Here is an 18,765-nt window from a genome sequence, read left to right as displayed (position 1 = left end):
ATTATATATTATAATAGATAAGATATAGATATAATAGATAATATAGATATTGTTAAAATTTACGTTGTTATACACAATTTTTTGCTAATTAAATAAAATTATACTGTATTCAAATTATTTATTCTAACCCATGTTTCACGAATTTTTTCACTGCTAACTTCAAAGCAATTTAATCCAAAATAACAGTGTAAAACAAAACTCTCAAGTAAATCGTTGTCACAAATGGACTTTTAAATTGAATATGAAAAAAAAATCAAATTTCCCATAATTAACAAATTTTCAAATTGTCAAATAGTCAACGAAAAGAATATTTTCCTTCATTTTAATTTGCAATATTTAGTTAAAAAAATACTGACAGTCAAAAAAAAAAAAATTAAAAGTGATTTTAAAAAAAAAAATAAGTGAGAAAAATATATTTTCTCTTTGCACGAAAAATTATTTTCCCTAAGGTATGACATATTTTTTCCACAATAAAATTATAGAATTAAAATTAAAAGAATCTTCATCATGAAGGTGGAATTAAAGAATCATTTGTTTTCTGTTCTTCGATATTCAGACCATTAGATCTGTCATTTTACAATGTTTCCAAATTATTCTCAATCAACGTTTATCGAATTTTTATTATTAAATTTTTAATAAAAATAAAAAAAACACACAAAAAATGCGGGGTCCCAGTATATACAACGTTTTTGATCAATTTTTGGATTTTCTTATGGGCATTGTGAGCTGGTTTTGGGACACAATTGAATTACTTGTGGACATCTTTCTCGAGTTCCTTACAAGAACATTGGAACTAATAATAGTCCTGATGAATCTCCTATTTCAGGTGATTTGTTTTCTTCGCGATTTATGCATTGAGGCGATGCAAACATTTGCCAATGTCTTTCAAGGAATTGTAAATGTCATTGGTAGTATTACATGTGACGATGTTGAGGATTTTGCCTCGGCATGCATCGTCGTTTTATTATGGTTGGGAGCTATTAAAGTTGTTATCAGCATTTTAAATCAGGTATGATAATTATTTTATAAAGATGAACATTTTTTATTTTTAGTCGCTAGAAATTCAGAATCATAATTTTTAATTTTTCCCCAATGTTTTTTTGTTAATTTCCTTTAATCTGAAAAGTATGAAAAAAATTTAAAAAATTTTTAAAGGGTTTTTTACACCATGTATAAAATTATCGTTATAAACGAATCCTGATTTTCTAGCGACCTCGAGCGAAGAGAGAGAAAGAAAAGGGTTTCAGAGTTTTATAAAAGCGTTCCTCCTCGTAATCATCTCACGCTCATGATATTCTCGAGTCTGTAATTGCTTCATCCCAAAAAGAAAAATCTGACACAAAAACCAGGTAACTCACACACGATCCATTCATTACTGGAATGCTCTCATAACGTTCAAAACATTCCATCGAGTTATCTGGTTCTTGTATATAATATGAGAAAATTTCATACAATTTTAAAAACAATGTAGTCAAATTTTTGAAAATTATTAAAAAAAAATTTTTAAAATACTAAAACATCGACAAATTAAAATGTTTTAAAAAAATTATTACAAATAAAATAATTAATTATTTAATTATAAAAATTAATCAAACAATTTTTAAATACTTATATAATTTTTAATATTGAAAAATAAAATTCACCACTTGCCCCGTTAAGTTATGAAATAAACGAAAAATTTTATCAAAACAAATCGTTTGATTTCAAGTTTGTTTACTTTTTCATTACTCAATGAATGTAATTAATATATTTGATTAGAAAAATTCACAATAAAAAAAATTGTAAATTATTAAAAATCAATTTTAGATTTTCATACCTTTTTGGGAAAATTTGACATTCATTGTATAAAATGCAACTCAGCGAATATTGTCACAATATATAAAATATTCCACTAGAATGAAACACAGACACTTTTCTTGAACACAAAGGCACAAATTTTTCTAATTTAAATATTGTGAAAATTCACACTTACGTTTTTTTTTTAAATAAAATTTTTTCCCCCTCAAATTTTACACTTATGTATTTTTATAGTAAAAGAACAAAAAAATTGTAGAAGAAAAAAAAAGTATTCCGGTAACGCTCTCAATCGCTCGTTGTCAATACTAATTGAGTATTGTCGTTAATTATAATATATACTAATCATAGTTTCAATGTCATACCGATTTTTCAGAATTCTGGCTTTTCCTTGTTCAATCCATTTGCTAAATCTGACTCAATGGAGTGCGCCGCAGGATGTATGAAATTAGAGGAATGTTGTGCACCAAGACGAGCAACGAAACGTAGAGGTTTGACTCGAAGACGAGGTCGAAGACGTTTCAATTCACCTTCTTGATGATATATATATATCACAGGTAAAAGATCATCCGAGAAATCATTAATTTCCCTATTAACCTAAATAAACTAAATAAAAACTGAATAACAAAATTTTTAATTTAAATAAATTGATAATAAAATGTTTTTTAAAAATAAAGAATTTTTTTTTAATTTTTCATTTCATTGTTTTCAGCACAACGAAATAAAAAACAAACGTGCGGCCAACGAAGATTTGTTATTGTCTCTGTGTCTGTTGTTGAAACTGTTTTGCAATAAAGATTTTATCTTATTTTCACTATTGAGTTTTTTTTCAACTTTTAAAATAACAATTTTTCTTTCTTTTTTTCCACTAAATCAAAAAAATACTTGAAAATTATTTAAAACTTTCATTCATTTATTTATAACAAAGTGTAAAGACTTATAATATATATAACTATATAAAATATAAATACGTAGTTTGCTTTTTGATCTATTAATAACTATTTACAGAATTAAATAATTAACTTCGATTACGAATCAAAGTTTCGTTTTAAAAATTTCTCGAATTTTCATCAATAAAATAATTAAAAAAAAAAAATACTAATAAAAAATGGAAAAATTGATTCGTAACGAAGTTAAACTTATGCGAATTATCTTACTGTTAGTTGTTCTAATTGATTGCAATCAATAATAAGTTAACTAAATTGTTTGATATGATATTAACATGAAAAAAACTAACATAGCTGCACGAAGATGAATTAAACTCACTCTGTTTGTATTATGAAATTAACTATCTAGTAATTCGAAATTTATGATTTCGAATTAGTTTTTTTTTCTCGATTTATCTATATAATGGTCATTCTGGTAAAACTGTTAAATAATCGAAGATTCAGTCACTTAAAAAGAGAAAGTTACGAAAAAAAACTTACGTAGAATTTTTTTCAAATGATGAATGATCGATGAATAGCAATCGTAGACATTTAATCGTTAACTATTGTTATGGCAAGATTATGTTCCGGCCAAGAAAACGTTTTTGGTAGCTGTACCTGTCAACAATTATAATTAATTAATAATGTAATTTTGTATTCATTATTAAAATAATAAAAATAAATTTCTTTATAAAATAATAAAAAATATAAAAGAATTTTTTCAATGTAAAAAAACTAACTTGCGAAGGCACATTTAAAATTTGGAATTCGTATGACATTCTTTCAGCCAAATTTTCGGGCAACAAAACTTGTAACCAAGGTCCCTGGACCACGTAAGGTTTTTCTTTTGTAACTAATGTTCCCGTAACAGAAGGTGCAACAATTGTAACGGCAGCGTGCGATAAAATTGATTTAAATGTGAAATGTCGACCATGCATTACACGTCCTCTGCAAAAGAAAATTATTTTTTTAATATAACAAAAAAAAAATGTTTTAAAAACGGAATATTCTAAGTTAAAGCATTTTTTTTCAATAAAATTAATTTTACAAATAAAATTACTTTATTGCTAATGGTAATAAACTTCCAGCCTCCAAATTAAATGTTAAATGAAGACCAGGAAGTATTTTGACACCATTTTCTTCTGTTGTGTGTCCATCCGATTCCGAGGGTGATAATCTCTCAGCTTTTACAATTGGCTTTATATCTTCATCATCGTTATCATCATCAGAATCTTCTCTTATTTCTCGATATCTTTCCCTGCTCTTATCACCGGACATTTGCACCCACCTGAATGATTTAGAAAATTATAATTTAATTCATTTGATTATTAGTATTAATTTATTTTTATGAAATGAATGAAAAATAATTTTATTCGTTAAACTGTATTTAATTTGTTATTAGTAACAATTTATAACAATCGAAAAATTTACCAAAGACGTGAAATTCTATTTTTAAACTCACCAACATTTCGCTGATACGCCACTGAGATTTGATCCTTCTCTCTCGATGCCATTTTGAATTTTAACCGCTGCCGATGGATCCTCGTCCATTATCGAGTGAATTCTTCTCATATCAGTCAAGAGCCAAGGTCCGCATCCACTTGAAGCTTTTAAAAGATTAACGACACCCAGTCCATTCCAATGTTGTGCTGCCTGCAATTCTTCGGATGTCACGCCGATAATTTGCACAAATGAGACCTAAAGTAGGAAAACAAATTTTTTATCATAAAATTCATGGAATTTCTTAAAATAATTGAAATTCAACCAATTTAGATTTATATATTTTAAAAAATATATTTATATTTAAAAAAATTGTTTTTTAGTAAATGAATTTACTATATTTAAAAATTAATTTTTAATTAGAATTAAACTTACTTCTCCATAAGGAGTGGCGGCTGACGAAGGTAACTGGGGATCTTTACCCATTAAAATTTGTGTAATACGACCATTTCCATTATCAAGTGCTGCATGCCAAGAAACATGATCGCCTGGCAATAACATATTACTAGAATTAAAAACGTATTTTGCTAATTGTTGCATTACATTCGCAGGCCATGTTGGTGGTGTCGTTTCACCTCGTTCTCGCACTAATCGAAAAGTCAATTCAAAACCAAATCCACTTGGACGACCTGGACCCGATTTTGGATGTAATCTCCCATCACCATGAAGATCCGATAAACCAAAACTGTGAAAGAAAAAATAATTTTTAAATTTTAATTTTAGACAAATAAAAAAAAAATTAAATTAAAATTCTCATCAACTATAGCGAAATAAATTTTTCGATAAAGAATAAAATTAAAAAATCTTTCAATGACCCGGGAGAAAGAGTGATTCATGAAGTATATTCATCGTCTAGACGTTCCATCAATGACGTTATATAAATAAATGCATACATGGCGCAGACTTTGGAGAGTTGAAAAAAAAATTGAAAAGAAGGAAGAGACTTCAACTATATAAGAAAGGGGAAGTACTGAGATCTATTTCCGCCGGTGCACCCTCTTTAACAGAATTATTCCTCTGCACCCTACACACACTCTATATATAAAACAATCTATTACGACAGCTGTTTTTCTTGAAAAGTTAAGACCAAAAAAAATTGGTTTTTTTCTCCCCACAAAAAAACAAAAAAAAAAGTTGATGTCAATGGCACGCGACAAAATTCTTCTGGAAAATGTTCAAAATTGACATCTTAACATGAAGAATAATTTAAAATAAACCTGGAATTTAATTTCAGTTAAATCAAAAAAGAGAATAGAATAGAGTAAAAATTATTTCACTGTTACTAAATATTCATGTTTTTTTTTGTAATTTACTTATATTTATTTCTTATTTAATATACACCATGTGTGTTGGCACGTGCACAAATGACAAAATTCTGAAAAACAACTTTCAGTATGAAGAACCTTGAGGAAATTCCTCACTTCCTGTCTTCCCCCCACTTTAACTATAATCCCCTTGACATTTTATTTCCATGACATTCTTAATATTAAATAAATAAATATAAACCACAAATGAACTAAAAATTCTTTGATTAAAAATTAATTTTCAATTCAGATTTTCCAGTAAATTTTTATCTAAATAAGTAAATTTAAAAAAAAGTAAAATAATAAAAAAATTTTATAAATCCTTTTAATAGAAAGGAGTTTTGATTTCATTAAACAGAATATTCTGAGAATAGGGCGGAGTTGAAAGTGAAACTATAATTTATGTTGGGTTGACAGATCGTTGAAAGATATAGAACAGTTGCACTGAATTGTAATTTCGAAAATTTCAGATGAACGTAATTTGGTTCTTTTTTCACAAGATTTTGAAATTCAAGATAAATATTATTAATTGTAAATTGCGATGAGAATAAAAATAAATAAATCTTACCTAACATAATGCCAATGAGGTGGAACTCCAATTTCTGGACAACCAGGATTCTCGTACATGCTGATGTAGTCAAGAGGGTCTGGACCACCCAGCCTGATAATAAAAATAATAAAAATTTCATTTTTCATTTTAACAGCCAGCAAAATTTAGATTCACAACCATCTAAATATAAACATTCTCCTATATCAACGCATTTTATTTAATTACTCTAATAAATTAATTTTTCATCTCCACAGTAACTTGCAAAATTAATTTTTGATAACAAGGGTAAATTAATTTAATATTTTTTTTCTGTCCAACTTATAAGTTATAAATTAATCAAATTATTAATAAAAATACAAAAACCTACAATATAAAATAAACAATAATTAGTAAATGAGCAAATTAAATACAATTAACGAAATAAATGTAAAATATAATGAATAAAAGAAAATAAAACCAATAAATAACAAATAAAAATATATAAATGTATAATCATAAAAAAAATTAAAAGATCTAAATAAACAAATACTAAAAGAAAGCTTTGATTTAAAAATAATGTAAACAAAAGTATAAATTCACTATTAACAATAATTAAAATCACAATGTATAATTATTTTTAAAAAAATATTTAAATTCCTCTATAATTTATTAAGACTCAAGAGAATACTTGTTGCAAATGTCAAAAATATAACAATAGAAAAGGGAAATTTATAAAAAGAAAAAGATGCTTTAAGAAATAATTAACAATAGGTTAAGTACTGAGATAGAAATGAAAGGTCCTTTGTGTGTATAGTACTCACCAGTATTTAACAATAGCTGTCACAGTGAGAGGATTTCCTTGGTTAGGATAAATTTCTTTACAAAAACTGTGTAAGGCGTCTAGGCCTAAGGCCCTCGGTGAACACCCTGGAATCGGTTGATATGGTGGAAAATTACGAGGAAAGTCCTCCCTTTCCCTCATATTTCCAAACATGTATGCAAACTTTTTCTTTTAAAAACAAATAAGGTTAAAAAAATGAGGAATCTTCTTTGATTCCACAAGCCAACTTTTTTTTGCACCTTTTTCCACAAATAATATAAAAAAAACTTTCGATTTCACTTGTCTTAAAACATTTCTTAGCTCCACTCTCGACAACAGGACAGACGACAATACAAAAGCGCTCTGAAAATTCCAACATTTCCCAGAAAACCACTATGCGCAGGAATACCAACATTGAAAATAAAACTTTCAAACCATCATATTTAAAAAAAACATTTAATATTTAATTAAATTGTTTATAAATAGACGTGAAAAGTTTTTAAATAATATTTAATAATTTATTTATTAGATATTTTATTTAAATATTTTTTTTTTAATCAATTTTAAAATAATCGTAATTTTATTTATAGGTTAGTATAGTGGCAACAATGTTAATTGATTCATAATACTATCTTAAACAATGATTGGTGATTTGAAGAATAATAGTGGAATGTGATTGGCTTAGAATTTTTTTTCTTGGAAATAATAACAATAAAACGTACACACACTTACTACACATTCCTTAGGATTCTTAGAACACCCATTCAATAGTGGATTAATAATGAATTTAATGAATTAACTACAATGAGGTTAGTCTACATATTGACAGTTTGGGTATATTTTTACTCTAATTTTGCGGAATCCTTAATACTTTCTGCTGCAAATAAAACACCAGAAATTCAACAAGAATATAGACCGGAAGGACCTTTAGTTTTATGCAAATTTTTGTAAGTATTAATAATTTTATAACCTATAACGAACTGTCAAAATCCAACATTCGCAATTTTTTTTTGTTAATAAATTCGAAGTTTGTTGATTATGATTCAACTATATTGTTTAAATGTATTTTTTTATATTGAATATACAATATTAATAATAAAATTATAAAGTTTTAAATTTAATAATACATTTTTTAGACCAAGAGAATTTATTGATTGTGAGGAACCAATAGATCTTAAGGGAAATAAAACAGCAAAAGAAGAAACTGGTCTTGGCTGTGTAAAGGTAAATATTTTTTTGTAATATTAAATACCTTTTTTTAAAATTTGTAGTTTATTTTCCGAATTTAAGTGCACTTAACCTCAAAAATAATAAAATGCATTGTCACACGAAAATTAGCGGAGAAAACTGAAAATTTATTGTAAAAACAAATAATTTACTATTATTATGATTGAAATTTCAGTTTGGTGGTGCACGTTGGGAAGATGTGGAAAAAACAAAAGTATCCTGCACCGTTTTGCCAGATATTGAATGTTATGGCAGCAGACATTTTTATCGTGAGGGTGTACCTTGCATAAAATACAGTGGACATTATTTTACAACAACTTTATTGTATAGTATACTTTTAGGATTTCTTGGTATGGATCGGTTTTGTCTTGGACAAACTGGTACTGCTGTAGGTAAATTATTAACATTAGGTGGTTTAGGAATATGGTGGATTGTCGATGTTATTTTAATAGTAACAAATTCATTACTTCCCGAAGATGGAAGCAATTGGAATCCTTACGTATGAGAATTAATAAATAATTGTAAATAATTTTTTTACATGTATATAAAAAATCGTATGAGTGCAATTATATCATTTAATTGAATATTAAATAACTAATATCAATTATTATAATTCAAGACTGATTATTGAAGCAATATTAACATTGTTATGATTCATTCTTAATTTCTCGTTGAAGAATTTTATGTTGCTTTCTAAAATTAAAATTGTATATATTTAAATAAATAAACGTAGAAAAGAAATGGATAATTCATGTTTTTCTCTTATATGAGCCTTCTTTTTCTTAAAATATTTTGTTAATTTTTTTTTTCATTATTTAAAAAGTTTAAAAGAAATTTCTGCAAAATGAATTAAATTTTCGAGACTTTATTTATAAAAACTTAATACAAAATGCTAATGAGCATTTTTAATGTACAGATAAATATTCTCAAAAATTTGATTCAATAAAATCTTTAAGTGATCGTCATAGTTCATAGTCATCCGGATGATATAATTCGCTGAGTAATCTGTAGATATACGAGGGAGCATTTCCACCGCTAAAATTAAAAATTTCAGTTATTTTAAATACATTAATTAATATTTATCTGCATAATTTAAAATTCTAATTATACGTACGTATTTGAAATAAATAATGTGACAAGTTCAGGAGGTACATAATCAATGGCAGGATTATAGGCGCGAATTTTATCCATAAGTTGAATATTATCAATGGGAATAACACCTTGACTAGGAGAAAGGTATTTATTGAATCCTTCTTGCTCATATAGACACAAATATTCAGGTGAAAGTTTATAAAGTGGTAAAAGAACCATAACTGGTACGTAATAATGTTTTGCAGCTTGTGCAACTGTATATGTTCCTGATGTTGCTTTAAGTCCACCATTCAACATAACTGTATGTGTTGCTACAATAACTTTATTAACACGCGACATCATTGCAAAAATTGCCGCATCTGAAATTAATGTCGTTTTAATGTTTACTTTCGCGAGGTTCACTGCCATTTGATGACCCTGAAATGAAAAATCAATTTATTTGTAAAATAAAAATTGTGAATTATTAACAAAAAAATGGTAAATTAATTCTTACGTTTAAATCAGAACCACCTTCAGCAACAATTACTTCAAATGTTCTGGTTTTAGCAGCTTTCTTAAAAAATTCTTCTACTAGTCTTGATCGACCAATTGTCAATATAATTTCACTAGAGTGAATGTGCTCCGAAGCTTGTTGCGTAATATTTTCATAACTGAAAAAAATTATGTAAATATATTTCTCAAAAATGTAGGAAAATTATGAAAACAATTTTTTTTTTTACCATGTTTCTAATTCAACTTCAAATTCATTAATATGTTCTACGAGAGCTTCTTTAAGAAACGGCACAGAAATATTGAAATCAATATCATGTTCATTTTTTGAAGTAATAATTTTATGAAGTGATTCTTGAGGATCAGTTTCTTCTGTCTTATTTTTTAATTCAGCAGAATATTCCTCTCTTATTATATGTAATATACGTCGAATCATATTTCCAATACATGTTTCTAGTGGTACTCCATTAATTAGATGTTTTCCATTTAATTTTACTAAATCCATAACAGATCTGTTAAAAATTAATATAATTATTTTTAATGACAAATTAACAAATTTTTATCTCAACTCACTGTGCAGTTTTCCATTCTGTATTGTTTATCACTTCTTTTAATGTTGAAACAGTGGCTACAACAATTTCATAAGTGCCTTCAATTTCACTGAAATAATTAAAAATTTAACGGTAAATTTAAAAATTAATTAAACCATTTTAATTAGAATATAATCTATTTAAATAATCCATATTTACCCATGTTTTATTTTGTTGATTAAACCTAATATCTTTTCGTGAACATTTATTTTTGACACAGAATCCATTTTTTTTATTATAGAACTTCATTAAACTTTTGTGTAAAATTTTAAATAATATAACTATTAATAGTATTTGTAATCACAGATGCTTTACAATTAAAATATATAACAATCTTGTCTGTTTTTGACATCATCCAAATTTTTAGGTTAGAAAATAAATAATTGGAGCGCATTTGCGCATCATTACTTGTCAACCAATGAGATTTTTTGGCGGATATTTTTGAAAATTGTTTACTTATTGAAATATTATTATATTTATTTATATATTAATATAAGAATATATATTTTTATTACATTCTATAATTATCGAATGTTAAAAACGAATAAATTGCGTTCTAATTGAAAATTAATGATAATATAATAAATTTTTTTACTAAATTTGAAAGTTTTTTTTAAAAAATACTATAAATTATAATTTTTTTTATAATATTCTCATTAGTTGCAATTAATTTTTCTGTAATAATTGTTTTTATTATATATTTTACTGTCATGAAGTTATCTCTTAATTGTTTAATATGCATTATGGTTGTTCTGCTAACTTCATACGAGTATATCTGATAATGTGTTGATTGATTCATTGATGATGTCCCAATAACATTTTTTGGATAATAAAGTACATAAATCAAGATATATCGTTTCAAATGTAACTTTGTTTTTACTGTTTGATTAACGATTTATAATTATAGAATTAAGTGTAAACAAATTGCAGTGTCAAAATGCCTAGTAAACGGAAAAAATACAACGCTCGATTTCCAGCAGTAAGTTAAACATATTTATTTAATGTACAGTTTCATTATAAAATAATGTAAACTTTTTAAATATTTAATTAATTATAAATGTAAATTAATTGTAATCATTGGTGAAATTTCATGGATGAGAAAAAGTGTTTATTAAATAACATTAATTTTTCACATAACCTCACTTTTTTTTATAGGGACGAATAAAGAAAATTATGCAAACTGACGAAGAAGTAGGAAAAGTTGCTCAAGCAGTACCGATTATAATTTATATCCTTTTTATACTAATTAATTTAGAAATATTTATATTGATTACGTAAAATTGTATATCAAAATGCCAATTGTTGAGGTTGTATCGTGACATAATATTTGGATTGCTTAGAATTTCAACAATAGGTTTATTGTTTATGTCAATATTTATATATTTTTTTTTATTTAATGAAAATGTACTTTTATATGTATCCTTAATTAATTATATACCTAGGACGCTAGAATTATTTGTACATTCGTTGTTAACGAAAACAATGCAAGTCACAAATTCCAAAAATGCTAAAACATTGAGTCCATCTCATATGTGAGTATTAAATTATTTATAACCTTTTTGTTCTACACAGGTAAAAAAATTCAACAATTTTTTTTTTTTAGGAAACAATGTATTTTATCGGAAAATCGTTTTGATTTTCTAAAGGATTTAGTAAAAGGTCTTCCGGATGTATCGGGTCTTGATGAAGACGCTCCAACTCCACCATTGACACCCGCCCCAGTTGGTGCTAATTCAGGAAACATGGGATGTCCATCTTTAGTGAAAACCCCCGACACCGAGTATTTATTGTTTATTTATAATACTGTAAAAAAATTAAATTAGATTTATTATTCTGAAAATTTTTTTGTTTTTCAAAAATAGATTTCAATTGGAGAAAAATTACAATACATCCTCATGTCGAATGTCCAAGGATTTTAAAGGATTGGGAAATTCAAGTCATTTGACAGATATGTCAATTGTCCCGGAATTTCAAATAACAACACCAGCATCATTTGGCGTTCCTCAACCAAATTTTTATACGGAACTAAAACCAATGAATTTGGTTGCAAATCCATCAAAATTAAGCGATACTAATCAGGCAATACCAAATTTCAGTCACACTGCCAACATTGATGAAGATTACGATACGTAGTAAGATTTTTTTTATTTAAACAATCTAATTCTTAGTTAGATATAAAAAAAAAGAAAGAAAGAAAAAATATTGTGTCCATATTGCTCTATTTAAGTCTGACATTTTAGTCAGTATTCTTAATAAGTCAAGTTTGAGTGATTGAATAATGTTTAAATATTTGATGTCAAATCATGAATTTTACTTTAACATACAATTTATAATCATCATATTCACGATTTGTTTTTGATTTAGTTCTACATTTAAATTGACAATTTATTGTAGAACGTATTTATATAGATATATACATAAATTATAATTTATTCTTTAGTTTAGATTCGTATCATGACTGATGCATATATATTTGTAATATCAATTGTGGCATATAAAATTTTTTTCAACTTTTTAAGTTTGTAATTAAAATAGTTCGCAAAAAAAATTAGCTTTAATTTTTTGTATATGTCATTTAATTAATTATATTTTTTCTTGAAAAAGCACTTTTTTTGAATATTCAAATAATTCGACATTTATGTAAATACATTATTCGTAAAAAGTGCATATAAAAGTAAAAAAAAGACGAAGATAAATTTAATTCGTAAGTTACAACACAGATTTAAATATTTGGATAAAATTTAAGTTCAATATTGTAACATGAAATAAAACACTAATCAAAAGATAAATTTCTACTGTTTACTTGAATTAGTTTATATAATAATAGAAAAAGATTTAATTAAAAGTATATAGAAAAATTAATTATTAAATTCATTTGATGTAAATTATTTTTTAAATAAATTTTGTTTTTAATATAGAAAACTAAAGTTTGGGTTTTAAGGTAATATACTCAGTGAAACGCAAATTTCTACAAAAAAGTACAAATATTTTAACATTAGTGCATTACAAGGTTTACACTTACACAAGTATTTTGACTATAACTATTTAATGAACAATTTGTATATTTATTTACAATATAGCGCATTTTGAACAAATATTTCTCAGATGTTAATTAAATTCCAAAATTAAAAAAAATTAAAACTTTCTTTTCAATTTCAATTACTTGACAAAATTCTGAATAGAAGTATTTTGTTTTTATTAATATAAATAATTTAAATCATTTAGAATTTAAAGTGACATTTCTTTTGTCTTTGTAGAAATAAAAACTAAACAGTTTTAAATAATTATGCGATGAAGTGTAAAAAAAAACACCAAATGATAAATTCGGACGAGAAATATGTACACTATAAATTAATAATAATAATAATATACAGGTCAACGATATTTTGTTTTGTTAGTATTTTCTTTTCGTTTCTCTTAATGGAAGAAAATAAGAAGTTACAGCATTTTATGCTGGAAGATTATGCTTTTATTACATAAGTTAGCATTTAATATATATAAATAAACATTTTTTTTATTCGTCGCTTAGGAGAAAAAAATTTTTTTGAAAAAATTTCATGTTAAGAGTTATAATTATAATATTAATTAATATTATAATAATATTAACATAATATTATAAGAAAAATAGAAATAATATATATTTATAGTAGAATTTACTACTAACGTCGATAAATAATTTAAACATGTTTGGCAGTTTATTTCTACTACTAATAATAATAATAATAATAATAAGTTTAATTAACTCGCAAACTGAAGTTTATCGATTAAAGTCTCAAAATGACTTTAATAAAAAGATTTTCGCTATATTAATGATACGATTCGATAATTTATTTATATATATATAATATGTATATATTAACATAACGCTGGAATTGAATTATTTTTATGTTACTTTAATTAACGACCTAAAAATTATTCTAATTATTATTTATATATTTTTTTTCTCAACGGTGCTTTTAATTAACAATTAACTTTCAAAAATTGTTAGCACCGATATTTTAATGTTTTAATTCGTTTAACTAATCCTTTGTACTACTTAACACTAAATTTTTAATATCTTTCAAAGATTTACATTAAGCACCAAGGCACAGAGTTAATAACCAGTTAATATATAAATGGACTGAAATATATAATATATTTTCAAAAAAAAAAAAATAATAATAAATACCTATTATGCTTTCCCACGCTTATTTATAAGAAAAAATATTCTTAATTTGTGCGTTTTTTTACATTTAAAAAAAGTTTTCATTTCATTAAAATTAAGATTTTAATCTTAATTATATTTTTATCGAAATTTTGATCCTAATTTCGTTAAAATTGAGATTTTGATCTCAATTTTATTAAAAAATTATTTAAACTAAAAAAACGAAAAGTTTGTTGAAAAATAAATAATTTTTAAAATAATATTTCAAACAATTGAAAAAATTATTGATTTCTAAAATCAGAGAGCATATTATTTCTATTGAGTAGAAAGTTTATGAGAATTTCTTTTATCGGCACTATTATTTATATATTCGCAGTTTAAAAAAATCTTTCTGATCATAATTCAAGTTTGTAAATTAAATAACATAAAATGTATATGTACAAAATAAAAAAATGTCAATTAAAAGTTAGGAAAAGTTTTAAGTTTTATATATGGAATTTCTTTAAAAATAATATCAAATTTTCATATTAATTGTTCCCATATCTTTTTTTCTTCTTATAATAATCATTTTGAAAAATTTACTAACGTATTCACTGGGAAATCAATCATCTTATTAATTAAAATCTATTGCACTCTTTGCATTTATCAAGTTTGACTCAATGACTTCTCTTGATTATTAAAAATTATCTAATTTTCGTTAAATTGAAATTCAATTATTTATACGTTTATCGAGTGCTGAGCGTTTGGCTATAGTTCTTTACAAGAAATATAAATTATATACAAAATTTCTAGTTTGTAATTTTGACATTATTTTTCTGAAAGCTTTGTTCCTTGAGATGCATTTTTTTTCTAATATTCAAATTTTATAAATTTACAAATATTTAAATTTTATATTTTTTTTTGAATAGATATTAATTTAAAAAATTATAACGCATTTTATTTTGCGTTCAATATATTTTTAAATTAAAATTTTGTAATTATAAAGAAAATTTTTGATCTCAAGGGACATTTACTTTCAAATATTACCCGTACGAAGTTTTTTTTTTTAAAAAAAGGAAACTCAGAGAATTCCTTGAATAAAGCAATGTCTTGACAAAATTAATTGTCCACATTCCCCTCGTAAAGTGATTCGCATTTTTCTAATAAACGAAGTATTGGACTGATATTATATTGAAAAAGTGTTTTCGAAACAAGCCTATCGACCGTTAATCTCAATCTAATAAGCACTGTCATTGTATTGTCCAATTCATCGCCGCAACATGATACAAATTCGGACCAATTTCTCTTAATATATTTCAAAAACCTAAGAAGATAAAGCAAAAAACATGTCTCCGTACCAACTAATAAATCAACTAATACCGATGGATCATACGATATTGCTCGTACAAATTGCATAAATGTCAAAGTTGGTCTCAGCATTGGTCCCAAATCATTTTGCGGTGGACCACGATAAAATAATCCAACAGCCACATCCAAACAACAGACCATTCCCTCAATGAGAAAATCATCTTGATCGTTAAATACCTGAACGACCCATTGCGATAATGGCATTTCCGGATGAAATGGCAACAGCGTCTTCACACAATGATCCAATTGTCTCAATACTTCGCGTATACTTCTCTCAATCACCGCCATATCTGCATCAATATCCTCAGCTTCTGAACCCAATGACGAGTCACTTGAATCACTTCGTGTCTCTTTAACTGTGACAGCAACACTCTTCAGCACAAGTAGAACAATTTTTTGCAATAGAGGCCGATCACCATCGCCAGAACCACCACCAAATCGTCCCGATCCTTGACGATAGGGTAAAGCATCCAAAAGTCTCCAATCTTTCACTGCACGAACAATTAAATGTGCCAATGAGCATGGTTCATCAGGTAGAATATCCTGCAGCGATAGGGTACTTCCATAACAGAGAACTTCATTGAACAATCCAAGAAGATGTCGCCAAATCACACCCGGAACATTAACATTCAAATGCATCACCATATTATCCAATTGTGAGAAGAACATTTTTGTATCAATCACCGAGAGATTTGCCTTTACTGATATAATTGATTCCCAAAGTTCAAGGAAAATAATCACCGCCGGTTCATGTTGTGGTGTATACGAGCCAAGTATTGTATCAAATTTCGATACAAGAATAATCCATTTGGTTTCCAATGCCTTCACACACATTGCTTTCACTGCTGTTGAATCCTCCGATTCGGGATCAAGTTGTACAATATTACAATGTAAAGGAACACCAGGATTTTCAGCATCCTCAACAGGATGTCGTCTATCATCCCTGTGTTCAACTACCCTCTTCACCACGTCCAATGTAAAAAGCATTTGACTCGGTGAATGTGTATTTAACAATGATTGTGTCAATCTATCAAGCCATGAAGCTTCAATATTCTCCTTTGTGACAATAAAAAATGATGCCAATGCACGACTCGCGGCAAATGAAATAAATTTATTCGACGTACCAGAGAGATCGATTATTTGATCAATGATTCCATGTTCATTACGTGCCAATGCCTCACAAACATCGGCAATACGACTACACATTATGTGTTTTGTACTCTGTTTAATTGCAACGTCAAACAATAATTGTAAGGCACTTATAAATTCAAGTGTTTTGTCCGGTTCCCAATCAGAGAGCAATGTTGTTCGATATTCACCATTTGCCGTCTCGACAGTCGTTCCAGTGAATGGTTTACGTAAACTACTCTCGGGAATATTGCACAAACATTGTGCGAGTAAACTTGTTTGAAACCTCTCAATTTCAGTAATTGCATCATCTTCCTCTTCTTCATTGTTGATACGTTGCTTTTTCTTCGCAGGTTCCTCCATCGTTTCACTTAATCGTCCAACTACCATCAGCGATTCATTAACAGAATAATCATTCCCTTATCATTTTGTCCATTTTTAATTTTAAAAAAACAATTATTTCGATTTATCAATTCTTTTTCTCACAAATTTCAGCTACCCACCTAAAAGAAAAATACTAACTATTAAAATTACAAACTTAATTACAAATTAAAAACTATTAATACTTTTTCAATTAAAAAATAAACTTTTCCAATTTTCTAAATGTCAAGCACATTGTAAAAATACGTAAAAAATAAATTTTAAAATAATTCATTAAATTATCATAGCATTAAGATCTATGTAAAAACGAATAAAAGGGATCAATTTTGCAAATGAGTTTAATTTTTTCTATAAACAAACGTTTTCGTAACGATTCCCATTTCGGAGCAACAAGTGTCATAAACAATTATCTCTAATTACTGATCATATTTACTTATAACCTATAATTTCAAAACCAGTTTTTCATAAAAATTTAATAAATTTTTTATAAAAGAAAAAGATGTAAATGTCAATAATTACATTATCCATAATTTAATCTTCATGTTTCTTAGAAAAAATACATCCCCTATCGTAATTTAATTTTTCCAATAACAATAATTTCCCTCTACTATTAATAAATTATCAAGCATTTAAATAATATTACAATAAATACCTCTATGTCAGTGGAATATGTCATTTTATGAATCCAATTCTTATCCATGGTTTTTATATTCATTAACACAGTTGTATGCAAGACAATCAGATTCTCCTTCTCTTGATGCAATAATTAAATTCCGTTGAAGACACTCTTTTTTTTCTCACAATATTGAAAAATATACTTTCTCCTTTCAATGAAATGATATTTTAAGATGCCCAAAGGGATGAAATAAATTTTTATAACATAGATTCCACAATAATCTCTAATATGACGCTCACTAGCCTGTTGCCAGGTATATAATTTCCATTAGAAAAATAACACTCACGATAAAACTTTTAACAACAAAAAAATTGTCGAAGAAAAATAGACTTGTGTCAAACTTTATGGAATTTATGATAAAACTTGCAATTTTTTTCAGTGAAATAAATTTATTTTTTGTTTGTAATTGAAGAAAATCTTTTGACTAGGAAGTGACTGAGCAGCCAACGGGAAAAGGTTTGCCTTGTTGCCAAATGTAACTGCTACTATGTAAAAATGTGAAATTGAGATAAATTTTCAGAAAAATGATAAATCCTTTAGTCAAAATGACAGTATAAGTTAAAAGTTAGCTCAGAGTACTTTGCTAATTGTATAGGCATAAATTTATTGGAGTTATGCATTAATTTTTTGTTCGGCATCATGCAGAGCTGCGTAACACAGTAGCTGCTCCTCGCAAATTCCACAACGCACTAAACTAGGATTATTGAAATCGCTTAAATAATTGATTTCTAAATAATTTTATTGTTAATTAAATATTCAAAAATGATGTTTTAATATGTTTACTATTATAAAAATAGTCGATTTCATGAAAAAGAATT

General features: G+C 26.3%; 8 protein-coding genes across 10 annotated transcripts in view; 4 read left to right on the top strand and 4 right to left on the bottom strand.

Moving 5' to 3' along the window:
• Window positions 1-2,120, bottom strand: part of LOC127280094 (protein neuralized) — a 67,603-nt gene extending 65,483 nt beyond the window's left edge. Inside the window, exons 1-2 of one of the 3 annotated variants that reach the window (XM_051302934.1) lie at window positions 1,973-2,119; window positions 1,817-1,891 (exon numbers count right to left, since the gene is read on the bottom strand). In XM_051302934.1, coding sequence (XP_051158891.1) covers window positions 1,817-1,841 — 25 coding nt within the window. In that variant the 5' untranslated portion in view covers window positions 1,842-1,891; window positions 1,973-2,119. Of the gene's footprint in view, window positions 1-1,816 lie in introns of all 3 variants that reach the window. The other 2 variants (XM_051302922.1, XM_051302950.1) reach the window with 2 other exon arrangements.
• LOC127280130 (uncharacterized) overlaps window positions 1-18,765 on the top strand; it is a 93,194-nt gene that overhangs the window by 1,291 nt on the left and 73,138 nt on the right. The window lies entirely within an intron of this gene.
• On the top strand, window positions 107-2,890 carry LOC127280207 (uncharacterized). The gene is made up of 4 exons (XM_051303096.1): window positions 107-449; window positions 557-1,009; window positions 2,171-2,351; window positions 2,507-2,890. The coding sequence occupies exons 2-3, from the start codon at window positions 662-664 to the stop codon at window positions 2,330-2,332; spliced, it is 510 nt and encodes a 169-aa protein (XP_051159053.1). The 5' UTR covers window positions 107-449; window positions 557-661; the 3' UTR covers window positions 2,333-2,351; window positions 2,507-2,890.
• LOC127280151 (suppressor of fused homolog) lies at window positions 2,759-7,235 on the bottom strand. Its single transcript, XM_051303010.1, has 7 exons — window positions 6,875-7,235; window positions 6,093-6,185; window positions 4,596-4,905; window positions 4,183-4,418; window positions 3,781-4,008; window positions 3,461-3,668; window positions 2,759-3,338 (listed from the first exon to the last, which is right to left on the bottom strand). Exons 1-7 carry the CDS (start codon window positions 7,045-7,047, stop codon window positions 3,273-3,275), a joined length of 1,314 nt encoding a protein of 437 aa, XP_051158967.1. The 5' UTR covers window positions 7,048-7,235; the 3' UTR covers window positions 2,759-3,272.
• LOC127280200 (TM2 domain-containing protein CG11103) lies at window positions 7,591-8,848 on the top strand. The gene is made up of 3 exons (XM_051303085.1): window positions 7,591-7,820; window positions 8,010-8,097; window positions 8,276-8,848. The coding sequence occupies exons 1-3, from the start codon at window positions 7,678-7,680 to the stop codon at window positions 8,603-8,605; spliced, it is 561 nt and encodes a 186-aa protein (XP_051159042.1). The 5' UTR covers window positions 7,591-7,677; the 3' UTR covers window positions 8,606-8,848.
• LOC127280166 (translation initiation factor eIF-2B subunit beta) lies at window positions 8,950-10,647 on the bottom strand. The gene is made up of 6 exons (XM_051303034.1): window positions 10,431-10,647; window positions 10,255-10,341; window positions 9,912-10,193; window positions 9,686-9,842; window positions 9,215-9,609; window positions 8,950-9,135 (listed from the first exon to the last, which is right to left on the bottom strand). The coding sequence occupies exons 1-6, from the start codon at window positions 10,496-10,498 to the stop codon at window positions 9,063-9,065; spliced, it is 1,062 nt and encodes a 353-aa protein (XP_051158991.1). The 5' UTR covers window positions 10,499-10,647; the 3' UTR covers window positions 8,950-9,062.
• On the top strand, window positions 11,032-12,616 carry LOC127280190 (dr1-associated corepressor). The gene is made up of 5 exons (XM_051303076.1): window positions 11,032-11,250; window positions 11,427-11,499; window positions 11,710-11,803; window positions 11,875-12,051; window positions 12,134-12,616. Exons 1-5 carry the CDS (start codon window positions 11,209-11,211, stop codon window positions 12,402-12,404), a joined length of 657 nt encoding a protein of 218 aa, XP_051159033.1. The 5' UTR covers window positions 11,032-11,208; the 3' UTR covers window positions 12,405-12,616.
• Window positions 15,482-18,630, bottom strand: LOC127280123 (protein lines). Its single transcript, XM_051302963.1, has 2 exons — window positions 17,924-18,630; window positions 15,482-17,393 (listed from the first exon to the last, which is right to left on the bottom strand). Exon 2 carries the CDS (start codon window positions 17,278-17,280, stop codon window positions 15,514-15,516), a length of 1,767 nt encoding a protein of 588 aa, XP_051158920.1. The 5' UTR covers window positions 17,281-17,393; window positions 17,924-18,630; the 3' UTR covers window positions 15,482-15,513.

Source organism: Leptopilina boulardi, unplaced genomic scaffold (genome assembly GCF_019393585.1).
Source record: "Leptopilina boulardi isolate dan_hultmark-lab unplaced genomic scaffold, ZJU_Lbou_2.1 LbouV2_112, whole genome shotgun sequence".
NCBI classification, from domain to species: Eukaryota; Metazoa; Arthropoda; class Insecta; order Hymenoptera; family Figitidae; genus Leptopilina; species Leptopilina boulardi.
The sequence above is the reverse complement of the archived record's forward strand: the minus strand, read 5'-3'. Positions and strand labels throughout refer to the sequence as shown.